Genomic DNA, 13,774 nt, shown 5'->3' on the forward strand with positions numbered 1-13,774 from the left:
TATTTGTTGCCTAGGTTTGTAATGAATTAGGGGAAACTTCAATGCTTTTCCAAGAAAACTCGAGAGGTTTCATGAGTGGCTGAAGTCACTTATCATGAACAGGAGCTTTCTCTCGGAGGAAGCCAATCCAGTTCATTCGGGATATGATGCACCTTGTATCATACAAGTAATCCAAACTGTATCTCGCCAAAAAGTAAAGGAAAAGGCAATTAAATTTTTATCAAGGAAAGTGCCAGCCGCACCCAATACACCCACCAAAAATAAGCAATCTATCACGCGCGCGGGCACGTAAGTCCCGCTGCAACAATAGCATCTAAAAACGACAATATTTGCCCCTGTCTAAAATACTGATGCGTAGCCCCACCAAACCAAGTCATCCCGGCCTCCTCAAACGCATTTGAATCCCAAGTGTGGCAAGAGGCATAACACAGCTTTGCTCCCATCCACAAAATTTCCCTCGGAGTCGTAGAAGAATTCAACACCTCCTTCAACTTGTCGGTCGGAGTACCAAATTTCGCGTCGTCATCACCATCGTCATCACCTAGATCAATGAAGCGGTTCAACAAATCTGGAGGTAGCTCGATGCTGGCCACCTTTTGCGCCTGATGAGCGGATGCCCGCCAGTACCAGCCCCAGAAAATAGCCAACACCCGTTCGGGCACGGATTGCCCGCCAGGATGGACTATAACTTCGAGGGGTTGGCGCCATACCCCTTTCCGAGTGATGATATCGGAAAATATGCATGCAGCGCCTTCCACACCAATAATCCCGGCGCTCCGTGGGGGGAAATCTCGCATCTCCAGTGGTGCAATCCCCCGTTTGCTCATCTCAGTGGCCAAGGCGAGGGCTGTCCATATGTACGGCTGTATATTGTCATAGGCTCTAGACCCACCCTTGTAACGGTATTCACCGACTACCGCCTCGTACAGCCCGACATCAAGTGGTTCGGAGAGAACCCTCTGGTCCTGTCCTGGCGCAGAACCGGCCCTTATATCCAGGGAACCGTTGTTGCTTTTGTCCGGATGAGACAAGTCCTCTCGATTCGCAGAATACCCAATTGCGCAAGTCATCGGGTTTGGTAAACGGCGATCCGCCGAATTTAGGTACAAGGCTGTGGGAACCACTATGGACCTAGCTATCCCGGCGATAGCTGCGTTCCCAAGCATGGCAAGTGAGACCCACCAATCAGAAGACCGTAGCCCCAAGTATAGCCCAGTATACGCCAACACCATCGCGACAACAGCTACCGTAGACATCCATCCTCTTACTTTGGCCACACCCCCCCTCATTCCGGGGCGAGCATCGGTTGAAATTGCAATCTTCTTGGGGCAAAAACTGAGTTCCGTTCCCTCAGGAATCCTATCCGAGAAAAAGCCCGAGGCAATAGCCGACAATTGAGACATATCAAGAATTGTCTCCTCCGACGCTTCGTCCACAAGCCACGCAGTGAGCCAAGAGCCAGCGCAGGAAACAAAGAGCCCTGCGCCAACAAGTCCTACATCTCTGGGATCACGGCCCCTGAACCAGGCTGCAAGAATTATCCCAACATTTCCCATCGAGCAGAGCACAATAATTGCGTACCTCACAATTTCCAGTTTTCCATCGTCGAGGTTGACACTAGCCGTTAAGCCCAAAGAAACGTCAGTGAATCTAGCATACACTGCTGCTGACGCCGTACATGTTGCTATGTCTCCAGAGTTTTTTTCCGCAACAACCTTCTTCTCGCATTGACCCGAAAGCTCTGGCAAGTTACGCGATTCTGCCGCATGTCCCCTTGCAACCCACCGTGCGCAGGTGCCCGTGGCTTTAAAGGACATCATCATCTCCCATGAGCACCTTCTATCGTAATATAAAGAGGCAGAGTTGGCCGCCGCATAGCCAATCCCCATGAGAGTCCCAACCCAACCCGTAAAGGTCTTTGCAACCTCCTCTGGCGATCCTTCCGTTCTCCCGTGTACCCAAAACATAGCAAGATCCTCGTCGGTTGGTTGAATAGTCTGTTCCAGGTTCATATTCCGCAGCTCCAACCCAACCTCACCCCCAGAGACAGAAGTCACATCGGCGAGAACTTCAGCCCTCGTCTCAAATTGTCGACCTATCATTCGCTTAAGCACTGGTGTGCCGTTCAGTCGGATCAAAGTAGTTACGGCGGTGACAAGCCCTATGGGCGCGGAAGCGAAGAGTAAGTGGTGCGATGGCCGGCACATATTTTTAAAGTATGCCTTTACGTGCTTCTCGCCAACCAGGACCAGTAGTGGGGCGATGTTCGCCACGAGTGTGGCCCAAACGTCGGAGGAAGAGGATATCGGGGAATCACCTGAAGCTGCTTCAGAGTTACAGGCGAAGGCGAGAACGAGCAGGATCTCAAGTCGCGCTCTCGCAGGGAGGACATAATTTTGGGGAAGCATCTGTTCCAAGCGATAAGTAGAGCTTAACTACTCGTACACGCTAGGTTAGCTTGTCTCCTGGGAATGTGAACTCAACACCGATAAAGTCATCGGGGGGGGGCAACCTTTCTCACCTATACTACACTACTTACTCCAGACACAGGTTGAGGGCTCTTCTGCGGCTTTGTCGGAGGTTGAAGAGAAACCGTCGCTGCCCGTGGCTCGTCCCAAGTTCCGGCAGAGATATTGTGTTGGTCCTTCAGCGTTCCCTTATCCCCCCGGCTGTGCCTTATAGGAGGCTCAGACGATTGACAATTCATCGCTGCTCCGCACCTCCTCAAGGCAGCAAGAATCTAAGAGCACAAGCTTTGCCCAGACCTTAGGGCGCTTTCACACCCCTGTCGATCGTTTTAAGACTAAACAAGCCACGAATCAGATTTCGTGATTAGTGATCAACAGTTTCTCTCGAGATTGGTTGCTCTCTTCTGAAGCGGGATTTGGTTCGGGGTTTCAGGGAAATATCAGATTGCCGCTTCAAGGCTAGGCGATTTGATAAGTTGGTATATAAACAATCCCGCATATATTGGGAAACACAGAGTAGCATCCCATCATAAATGGCTTACAGTAGGGTTATCAGGAGAGCAATATGGCGGTGGCATACGAGTGAGGAAAATAGTGGGACATAGCGGATTACACACGAGAGTAGGGAATTTTCACACATTAACACCCAACCTAGAGTTTGGCATTTGGGTGAAAACGATTTCATACGCTTGTCTTGTTGCTTCCACTTTGTTCCTCCCTCTCTCCTTATTTTTTAGAATACAGATATCATTTCTATTATACCAGTTATTTCTAGAGATAATTGAAGCCACCTATCCAATATCCGAGCTTTGAGCATTTTCAAGCGGTTGGTGATTGTTCCGTTGCCCCACGACTCTTAATTTCGCTTAGTAATACATGTTATGTTTTGTCCGAATGAGGTTACCCGCCCGTTGATTTGGTTTTTTACAGGCAAGGTTATAACTTATATCCGCAGTTTTAACAACAAATAACTGTGTGGCGACATTGTGTTTCACCCAATCCAACTTTAGACCCCTAAAGCTTGCACAAAAAGCTATTTTCGAGATCCCTTTCGGTCTCCAGCTTATCGTCTATCGAAAGAAAAAAGGAGAGGAAATAAGAAATAAACCTTGTTGTGGAGGCGCCTTAGGCCTAATTTAAGGTTTGCCCCCACCGTATTGTATTGGTGCCGCTCAACAGCCTTCACCCCTCACAACGCACAGGTAGCGGGTAGCAGTTCGCTGTGATATGACCAACAAGCCCCAAATTTGGCCAACTTCAACCAAGCTCAACAGCCATAGCCCCTAAGCTCAAAAGCTTCCGAGAAAGTGCCATATCATACCGGTACCGGTATTCACTTTACGATTGTCTGAGTCCCAGAGGGGTTTGAAAGGGGTTTCAACTTTCCACGAGATAGGGAATTCATGGTTTTATTATTTTTATACAAGCACCGCCAAACTGATACGGCCCAAACTACGAGTAACTATAATTATCATTATCTTGGAAACACGGTATCGTACCGGTGATAGGTTTGACAACGTTTGTTCCATATAAACTCAACCAACCCAGCCTAAAGAGGAGGGCAGTTGAACGCTTAATAAGCATTAGTGAATTAATGGCAACACAAGCGTCGACTCTCAATTTCTGGGGCCATGCGGGAAGGATCCACAATGCCTTTTCACTCCCTCCTCACTCCTTCACCAACCCAACCGTCCCACAAATGCAGCTCTTTACAGCTGCCCGGCTGCAAAGGGACTGCGATACCAATGGCTAAAGACTTGATTATTCACTTCAAGTCACCGGCGCCAAGCCCCCCTCCAATCCATTCCTGTGATGGGCCTCCACGAGTAAAATAGCTGGGCCAACCTAGCGGGGTTCGACCAACTTGCATTCCAATTAGTGCAAGTACCGGTAGCCTTAATAAGGGATTCTTACGCATACAATACCGGCACATACATACTCAGATAGCCGGATTGGGATCGCGTCTTTCCTATTTATTCGGTGGTGACGCACAAAAAAGGCGCGACTTCAATCCGGCAACATGAGCAGGTAGATAATACCGGTACTGTACTGTACAGTATATACACACATTCGAGCACTGTTACCGGTACTTGTACGATACTCTACGACCGTGCATACCATGTTCGAGCCGGACCTTTCCAACATGATTCTCGTTGCACGGGTTGTCACCTGTCACGCACGAGCAGCGAGATCACCCGCCCCCTTCGAGGCACTACTCGGTACGCTAACCTGGAGCAAATCCTCAACCACTCGCCAACCACTATTGTAGACTACCGGTATCATACCGGCACAGCCTGCGGTAGCAAAAAAAAACAAAAGGGAAAAGAATGGGAGAATGGGAGACATGATTCTGAAGTTCTGATTGGAGCTTTGGGTGGCTCGAGCCAATCGGTTTTCCGTGCCTCTAACCTCAGTTTTTCCGATTTTTTTTTCTTTTTACCGCAGGCTCTGCCGGTATTATCACACCCAGCCGGCACCCCCAGGGAAATGGGGTATCGGTAATGAAAGACCACCATCACCACCCCCGCATATCGAGCCAAAGATTACTTCACCAAAGGTCTAGCTTTCCCCCCCCATATTTCGTTCCTTTCCCATTCTGCAGGGAATCTTCGTTTCGAGGCGGCAATCCCGAAAGTGGTTATCCGTGCGCAAATAGCCCCCCCCATGAGGAGGAGACGAGGGGAATTGAACCCTACTTTTTTTTTTTTTTTTTCTTCTTCTTCTTCCTCTTCCTCTTCCTCTTCCTTATCCCCCTTTTCCCCTTTCTACCGCTCAGTCACCTCTCTCTCTCTCTCTCTCATCGTACTCGGCAGCTAGACGCGATGCTAAGGAGGGGTAGGGGGAGGAGGAGGGAGAAACAAAGCTACTTGTACACACAAGCACTCGGGTGAGCTAAGGATGAGACACGAAGATCAAACCCAAAAATAAATATAAAATACTCTACCAGGTATCATACCATAAAAACCCGCAATTGACTATTTTTCCTTTAAAAATAATAAAAGATCGAGTTTATAAATTATTGTCTTGGCACTCACCTTTCCTCATTCCCTTCGCTCACAAAAACAATGACAACTGACGACGAAGCTTAGGGCATCCCCACGCCTGCTCTGCTCTGCTCTACCTTGTTGCTACTCGGGAGAAGGGGGGAAATTCCTGTTGTACAATACCTTCTCAACACAAACAGCGTTTAGAACCTTCGTTTGAAAAAAAAATACACACATACATATATTTATATACATATATATACTCCTTCCGTCTACGAGGATGGCTGAGGCAATGCCCGAGCGCCGTGGAAGGTCGAATCCTGCGAACACTACTCCTTGGGCGGTAATTATGAATCCCTTCAAGATGAGACCCCTCTTTTGCCCTGTGACTAATGTTCGGTGATCTGCCCGTATGGGATCTTGGGACATTTTTCGAGAAACAGTGTAATGAATGCAAGGTAAATATTTCGACGGGAGATCTCTCGCTGAATTTCGAGGCATTCCATAAAAGCTCAAGCTAACTCCCGGAAAAAAAAAACTTAGCGTCGTAAAGGAAAGGTACGCAGCTATCCCACCTCTCTGAGACACCTATGCTGACACTAAAGCTATTGACAACGATACACAGTGCTCCGGTGAATCCCCCTGTCAATTCTGCGAAAAAAGCAATCGTCGGTGCATATACGAAGCTCGACCAACCCGAATCCCCCTCACCCGCCAGTAACCCTCCCCTCTCCTTGGTGCCTTCCCAAACAGCTCCTTCTAACTACCGATGTAGAAACCTCGACAAACTCCAACTCCGCTGTGCAAAGCTCGAGCATCTCCTCCGCACCATAGACCCTAATGTGGATGTCGAACGCTCCCTATCCACAGACCGGTATACGGCCACGGGCTCGACCACAACAGAGCACAACAACGCAATGCGTGTGATGGAGTTTTACTATCAGGACATGCGCAGGTGCGATGACGAGGAGGAGGAGGCGCCGCCAGAGAGTGCGTGTGGCTTTGAGTGGCGGGAGAGCGAGGGTGATGAGCTCCCTGGCAGGGCCGGCAGCGGGGGAGGGGATGCGACGGTGGTGGGGCTGTCGGATGGGATGGCTTCACTGAATGTTGATGCTAGGGATGTTGGATATCTTGGTGGGTTATCTAATAGAAGCCGCCCCGCCCCCGTCCAATTGGATGAATTCATGTAGGATGGCTTTGGCTAAGGGGTGTGTTGTCTTGGCTTGATTTTAGGTACGTCTTCCGGAGCAGCATTACTACGGACAATTCAACGCCTCGTCACTCGATATTACCAGGGCTCGCTATTACCAGAGTCTATTCCTACCTCCCCACCTCCGAGCGTCGATATTGCCCATAGGCTCAATTCTTCGTTTGCTCGGCAGTCTCTTGTGGATTCATATTTTTACTTGTACCATCCCTCCTACCCCCTGATACATGAAAAGACGTTCCGGTCAAGATGTGCTGTGTTTTCCGAGGTTCTGAGCGCTCCCCAATGGAAGCTTCTGTACTATATGGTTCTCACTATTGGCGCTTTTTGCTCATATGCGGGCTCTCCAGATGAGGATCAAGGTCTAGATTTACAGATCTGGAATACGGTTCGGAAAGAGCTCTCAACGATCGGTATTCTTGAATCGGGGACTCTAGAGCAGATACAAACCCTGGCACTGATGGTCTGTAGTAAGGCTTTTGGCCGGATCATTGTCATCGGCTAACCTCTGCAGGGCCAATTCCTTCAAAAGCGAGATCGGCCCAACACTGGATATAATGTGATGGGGGTGGCGATTCGCATGGCTCTTGGCTTAGGGCTACATCGAGATTTCACAGAGAAAACCCCACTGAGTGCTAATACCCTTTCAAGGGAAATGCGTAGACGGATATGGTGGGTGATTTATTGTTTTGATGTCGGGTCCTCAATCACTTTCGGCCGACCTACAATCATGAGTGATCGCGTGGAGACGCGAGTTCCGCTAAACATTAATGAAGGGGTATGATATCTTCATTTTGCCCCCCCGTCGGCAAACCCCATACTGACTTGCTATTCACCAGGACCTAGAAGCTCCGGAATCACCACTTCCCCGGCCTATAACCTCATGCACGACATACTCCGCCATCATCGCACACTGTGAATTCGTAAAGCTCGCAAACCAAATCCACAGTAGCTTCTTCACATTCCGCGGGCTCCGGCCATCCCGCGACCTCATCCGCAGCCTTGACGAGCGCATGTTAGCATGGCAGAAATCCCTGCCGGCCTACTTCAATGCGGATGCAGATGCGCCAGCCTGGTTCGCCGAGCCAAAAGCAGTGATAGTGTGGAAAGGACTGAACTTCAGGATGCTAATGCATAAGTGCTTTCTCCCACTCCTCAAGAGCCCGGCCGTGAGGGCCGAAGCTATAGAAGGTATTGCGCCCACCAAGAGCGGAGCAGGAGTTTGTCTCTTTCTAGCTATCCAGACGATCCACTCTGTTCATGCGTTCATCTGCTCCCAGACGCTGCGTCGGGGCGCGGCCTGGTACTGCACATATTTTGTCTTTCAAGCCGCGCTCGTGCTCGTCATTGCCATCCTGACTGTGGACGAGACGCCCCCACCCGCGATATGGACGGGGAATATATTAATGGCGGAGGAGTGTCTGGCGGCCACGAGTCGGTGTCTCGGGGATGGTGCAAGTAGGTATCTTGAAGTTTTACAAAGAGTCATGAGCATATGGGGTAGGAGAACGAGGCCGTCGGCGCCCTCATCGCCCTCTGGCACCGGTAGTTTTAGTGTTTACGCTATTGGAGAAGCATCGTCGAGTGTTTCGCTATTGGCGGATTGTGCCAATGGACTGGGTTTCGGCGAACTGGGGCCCATGCCTGTGGGTGCTGCAGAGGTTCCGGAAGACTACGGACTATCTTCCTGGATGCCGACAGCACAAGACTTTCTTGACGGTTCGATGGGGGGTTTTGTTATGGGTAGTACTAATGCCACGGGATGAGGGACCCCTCTCGCCTGCGCTCTTTTTTTTTCTTCTTTTTTTTTTTTCCCATTCTTTTCGCCCCGGTGTTACTTTCTGGAGAAATTTTAGTTTTTGTCGATTGTTGTATCATAGATAGATATCTGTGCCGACGGTGGTCATGGCTAACAGCAGATGGAGTTGCTTCAGCCTATTAGGGTATTCAGAATGAATAAGACTCTGCTATTTCTCTAGAAATAGAAGCCCCAGCACCTGCATAGGACAGGCCAGTCGGTGTAAGCCGCATAATGAGAACTTTGAATGGTGATCTTCGCCACCAGATTAACTGGCGCGTGAGCGAAACGGCCAGGAAGGGCCTTACGAGTAAGTAGGTCGCGCCAATAAGCAATGCCCTATGATACCAAACAAGACATGCCCAACCACTGAATTATCCAACCCTACGAGTGACGTACTATGACCCAACTGGGCTTCTCAAGAATCTATTGGCTCCGAATAAAGTTTTATAATAATCCCCCGTCTACCAATAGCGCAGGAGAAGCTACCCATACCCATAGTATATGTACGGTACAAGTTAGGCTTGGCCATCTAAAATGTGGTGATTCCGCCTGTACCCATTCTTTAGCACCCACGGAACGGCCTGGGGGGAAGGGGGGCAGAGAATGGGGAGAAGGGGCCAAACTTACCGTCAACTTTGATATCCGTGCCAGTAATGAACGAACCAGCTTCGCTGCAGAGTAAAACAACAGCCCCATTAAGCTCGTCTTTCCCGCCCATGCGTCCCAATGGCGTTCTGGAATACCATTGAGCCTTGTGTCCGTCCAATCCTTTCCCCTCGTTCAATACCGTGTCCATGTAGCCCGGGGAGATGGTGTTCACGCGGATCCTATATTGCCCCCACTCGGCGGCGAGGCTTTTCGCCGTCATTATCACGCCTGCCTTTGATACATTGTAGCTGACCTGCGGCTGCGGGAAGTTTGTCGTATGGCCTGATATTGAGGCAATTAGGACTATGGATCCACCTGTGCCCCGTTCTATCATTTTTCTATTTTGCCCAGCCCGGGTTAGCTGGTGGGGGTGTAAGAAAGAAAAAATAAGAAAAACCAACTTATTCCGTTCTCTCGGGAAGTGGTTTCAATCATGTCGAGTATTTCGTCTGGACCACGAGTTGGGCTGGTATCTTTGTTTCTTTTTTCTTACTTTTTTTTTGATTTCGAAGGGAAAAAAATCTCCCACCAGAGAAACTGATTCCAACCAGCTCGTGGACCACACGTACTCTGCACAAGCGGGATAGACTTCATACTTTCCAACAGCCTGGGCACAAAGGAACGAGCCGGTGAGATTAACCTCCAATATCCTATTCCATTGCTCCACCGTCATGTCCTCCGCATGAACACACCCAACGATTCCCGCGAACGCAAGTAGGATATCCACACTGCCCAATACCTCCGCCACCACGTTTACAGCTGCGTTGACAAGTGCCGCATCCGTAACATTAACGAGCCGGAACATCACATTGGCTTCCGGGAATGCAGACTTCAGCTGGTCGACGGCCTGGAGACCCGCATCGTGGTTGATGTCAAAGAGGGCGAGGCCAGAAACATCGTGTTCTAGGAGTGCTCGCGCAGCCTCAAACCCTAGACCTCCCGCTCCACCAGTAACTATTCCTTGTCAACGGATGGCTTTCAGGAGGTGAAAAAAAAAAAAAACACCCGTCACACATATACCCACCAATAGCAACCTTCCCAGTGAGCGAGAATCTGGCAACTGCAGGATTGTCCTTGCGTTGTGGAATCGGCGGAGCTGTCGGCGTGGCCACCTTGATCTGAGGTACTAACGTCGACATATTGTTTGAGAAGGATGTTGGGAGTGAGAAGTGGAGTTAGTTAGGTAGGCGCATACTCGAGTAGAACCCGTGCGCGGGGGGGGGGACTTTTCGGAAATATAAGAGTTGGTGCAAGTTAAAATGAATAAAAGTTTCAAGGTGGACCACCGCATGGTGGGGATAAAATTATCATTTGAGCGAGAAGGTGCTGGGAGGTACGATAGCAGATTGTTGGTGCCACGAATTCCCCGCTTTTACAGTACTAAGTTAGGTACGGTAGGTACTCGTACACTTCCCCCCCATTCCTGCGCCGATGTTGGAATGTGAAGTCAGTTTGTGTGCTCTCTTGCTCGACGCCAACGGGTTCTGGATCGCCAGCCTTGGATTGGCGCCTGAAAGTGCCGTACCCACAGCAGCTGCCATACTCGAGTAGAGTACTCGCATCATGTTGTTGTTGCTTGTTCGTAGAGCCATAATTCCGCGGCTTCTCACGTTTTAAGCGGGGAATGGGGGAGTATGCGCACGTGGAGAGAGGCTCCTGCATGAAAAGATAAAGTTAGAGTTGAGCATCTAAGACACAGGCACAAGGAGCAAAGCATACCGGTATGATAGATTGCAAAACATTAGGGTGCAGTATCGAGAACCCGCACATAATGCATCACGAAGTATCAGTTCTCATCTTTGCAGCAATTCATAAACCATCTTTTAGGTACCGGTACTTGTACGAGCTGTTTCGACCGCTTACAAATACCGGCCTATCATAGTCATCCGGTGGCGGAAAAACTATTCACCGGTATGATACCAATCATGAGTGGAGGAAGAATATCGTACAGGTATCGTAGACTACCGGTGTCTATTCCAAGTTAAATCCCCCCGAATCCAAGTAAGGCAGGGACTAACCGAGAAGGAGCCCTGTACTAGACTAGTAGGAGCTGTAGAGAAAGGGAAGAAACATGAGATGATCAACGAAAAATACCAATCAGGGTTCGAGAGGGCCCTTTTATATAGAACAGTTATCCCCTAAGTTACAGTGGATTCAGCAATGAACCGTAGCGTTCCCCTACATCACCCAGCAAACAAACACAGCAAACAAACACAGGGCCACGCAATCTAGCAAGTATGATGGATAGATCCGGCCGCGGGAAGACTCGAAGGTAAAAACTGATATTACCAACGTACTAAGAAAGTATACATGCATGGCCGGAGCACCACGAACAGAAGGTCGGAAACTGATTATGTCACCGGTATTATAATAATTCAAGTTTGCGTGACGAGTGATCCCCGACCCCGACACCACAGCCCATCACTCGCCCCCACCACCCACCAATCAAGAATAATCACTCGCGGACCACCCACGCACACATTGCCGGACTCCCCGTTGACCGACACAAACACGCAAACAATATGGTAAGCAGAAAAAGTGGACCCCCTCCCCCCTATCCTTCTCCCCCCTTGCCTTCACCCCAATTTGGCATTCAATCCATTTTCTGCCCGTTGCCGCGAAAGTACCCAACTTTCCAGCCGCCCAGCCATCCCAATTCATTTTAGATTTGCCGTATGTAGATTTAGATTCGATTCGATTACTGTACGAGTACAGTTGTAGCAGCCCAACCCCTGAAACCCTTTTGTCGGAGCCACCCACCACGGAGGACGGGATACAGCTGCGTGCACAGGTGATTTCACCATCACCCGAAAGACCGGGCAGATCATTATTGTCTAGATACAGTGGAAGTGCGGTGGAAAGGTGAGAGAAAAGGACAACTGATTGATTAACCGATTGATTGATTGACATGTTAGCTTTGGTTCGATCAGTCTCCCCGACTCTCCCGAGGTAGGGTTGGGATACGCAAGCACTTGTTCAAGCGGCATGTACTTGTACCATAACCGGCACTCTGCTGCGTTGATCCGATGCGTTGGGTGAGGTGATACTTGTGAGTTGAGTGTGGCTAGCTGGGACGGGGAGGTACAAGAGGGATAGGGGGTAAAGTTCAGCTTAGATGTTAGCATTAGCAAATGGCTGGGAGTGCTAGCACTGTATTGTACTGTATTGTATCATATCGATTTGTATGGGTAACCCTTGTTGGATGGGGGAGGGGTTGGTGCCGCTCTTAGCTTATGTCAGAGGTTACGCGAAAAAGGGGTGGGAATCAAAACAAACATTGGCGCGTTGGGAAAGAGCGGCGAGAGCAACGCGTGGGAAAGGAGAGCCATCGTGACAAGTATCCTTGTGATTGAGAATCGTGCAGAGAGAGATCAAGGTGATGGATTTCACAGAATACGCAATTGAACTGGACAGCATGTATTTCAGGACGAGAAAAAAAATTCAAGGCCTGAATGAATGAATTTTTTAACACTACAATCATCCGGATTAAAACTAAGCTTGTTTTTTTGTGCTTTTCTTGTATGAAATGAACATAGAAAAGTGAACTGGTAACCAAAAAACAAGACCTAGGGAAAACACAAAAAAAAAACAAGACAAATCTCGCCGATGACCGCCAACCCACCTTAAACTAATACATCGCACCTTTATCAAATTTTACACACATGAAAAAGTTTAACCGAGACAAAAGCTTTTACAACTTGTGCGCCAAGTGAACAATCTTGTAATCAACAGCCAATTCCTTTCCATGGTCAGAGATGACCAAGACGCGAACAGATCCGGCACCGTGACCGAAAGCCTCCTTCAGCTTGCCCCAGAGATGGCCCTGGTCGACAACCTTGAGACCCTGCTTGATCTCACCGGTCTCGGTCATGGCGACGAGCTTGCCATCGTCACGGATGTCGATGAGGCGGTACTGCTTGAAGACGGGACCCAGCAGGGAGTGGAGAACCACTGATGGAGAGGGATGGGAGACAACGCAAGGCTCCTCGTGAAGCTGCTTGGTGAAAAGGTCAACACCGAGGTATCTGTGCTGGCCGGTCTGAGCACTGGTGGTGATACGGATAATCTGGCAAGGACGGTGTTGGAGGATCACGAGATCACCAATGCGGATGTGGTGGCAAGGGATGGTAAAGGTGCTCTTCGATTGGGCATGAGCCGATGAGATGTGAGACGAAGAGGAATGGTGAATGTCGTGAGGCTTGTAGTGGCTGCTGGCACCACGTGCGACGTAGTCGACAGCATGGATGTCATCGTGGGCGGAGGTAGAGTAGGCGTCGTACTTGACCATTTTGAGTGATTTGAGAGAGTTGGCTGGCTTGGGAATGTGGATTTCTTTGTGGACGGAAGAGGTAGACTCAGAAGAGACACTGGGAGCGGGCTCGACGTGAATCGACTTGCTCACAACTGGAGTGTAGGAAGGTGTAGCGGTTTCGATACGCTCAACAACAGTCTCGACGACGGGTGCTGAGTGAGTGTGTGAGTTGGAGTGAGAAGAAGTGGACGCGTTATCGAATTCGAGTTCCGCGGTGGAGGTGTGATGAACTTTTTGTTGGTGGTCGGAGTGAGAGTGACCTTGAACGGAAGGGACGTAGATGGAGGGAGTGTGGTGGTGGGAGTGAGAATGGTGGGTTTCCTTGTGGTGGTGGAGGGAGGGGAGGTGCTCTTT

General features: G+C 49.6%; 4 protein-coding genes; 1 reads left to right on the top strand and 3 right to left on the bottom strand.

Moving 5' to 3' along the window:
* Nucleotides 1-272: 272 nt before the first annotated feature.
* GSTUM_00003971001 (uncharacterized protein) lies at nucleotides 273-2,570 on the bottom strand (the record flags this gene model as incomplete). XM_002835144.2 has 2 exons in its annotated part: nucleotides 2,522-2,570; nucleotides 273-2,435 (listed from the first exon to the last, which is right to left on the bottom strand). The coding sequence occupies exon 2, from the start codon at nucleotides 2,406-2,408 to the stop codon at nucleotides 273-275; it is 2,136 nt and encodes a 711-aa protein (XP_002835190.1). The 5' UTR covers nucleotides 2,409-2,435; nucleotides 2,522-2,570.
* Nucleotides 2,571-6,088: 3,518 nt separating this feature from the next.
* GSTUM_00003972001 (uncharacterized protein) lies at nucleotides 6,089-8,425 on the top strand (the record flags this gene model as incomplete). XM_002835145.2 has 4 exons in its annotated part: nucleotides 6,089-6,169; nucleotides 6,228-6,573; nucleotides 6,659-7,437; nucleotides 7,499-8,425. Exons 3-4 carry the CDS (start codon nucleotides 7,390-7,392, stop codon nucleotides 8,423-8,425), a joined length of 975 nt encoding a protein of 324 aa, XP_002835191.1. The 5' UTR covers nucleotides 6,089-6,169; nucleotides 6,228-6,573; nucleotides 6,659-7,389.
* A 564-nt stretch (nucleotides 8,426-8,989) lies between these two features.
* On the bottom strand, nucleotides 8,990-10,247 carry GSTUM_00003973001 (uncharacterized protein; the record flags this gene model as incomplete). Its single annotated transcript, XM_002835146.1, has 4 exons — nucleotides 8,990-9,009; nucleotides 9,088-9,446; nucleotides 9,705-10,062; nucleotides 10,133-10,247. The coding sequence occupies 4 exons, from the start codon at nucleotides 10,245-10,247 to the stop codon at nucleotides 8,990-8,992; spliced, it is 852 nt and encodes a 283-aa protein (XP_002835192.1).
* Nucleotides 10,248-12,515: 2,268 nt separating this feature from the next.
* Nucleotides 12,516-13,396, bottom strand: GSTUM_00003974001 (uncharacterized protein; the record flags this gene model as incomplete). XM_002835147.2 has 1 exon in its annotated part: nucleotides 12,516-13,396. The coding sequence occupies one exon, from the start codon at nucleotides 13,394-13,396 to the stop codon at nucleotides 12,800-12,802; it is 597 nt and encodes a 198-aa protein (XP_002835193.1). The 3' UTR covers nucleotides 12,516-12,799.
* Between the last annotated feature and the right edge of the window lie 378 nt (nucleotides 13,397-13,774).

This window comes from Tuber melanosporum (genome assembly GCF_000151645.1).
Source record: "Tuber melanosporum whole genome shotgun sequence assembly, scaffold_1, strain Mel28".
In the NCBI taxonomy this organism is placed as follows: Eukaryota; Fungi; Ascomycota; class Pezizomycetes; order Pezizales; family Tuberaceae; genus Tuber; species Tuber melanosporum.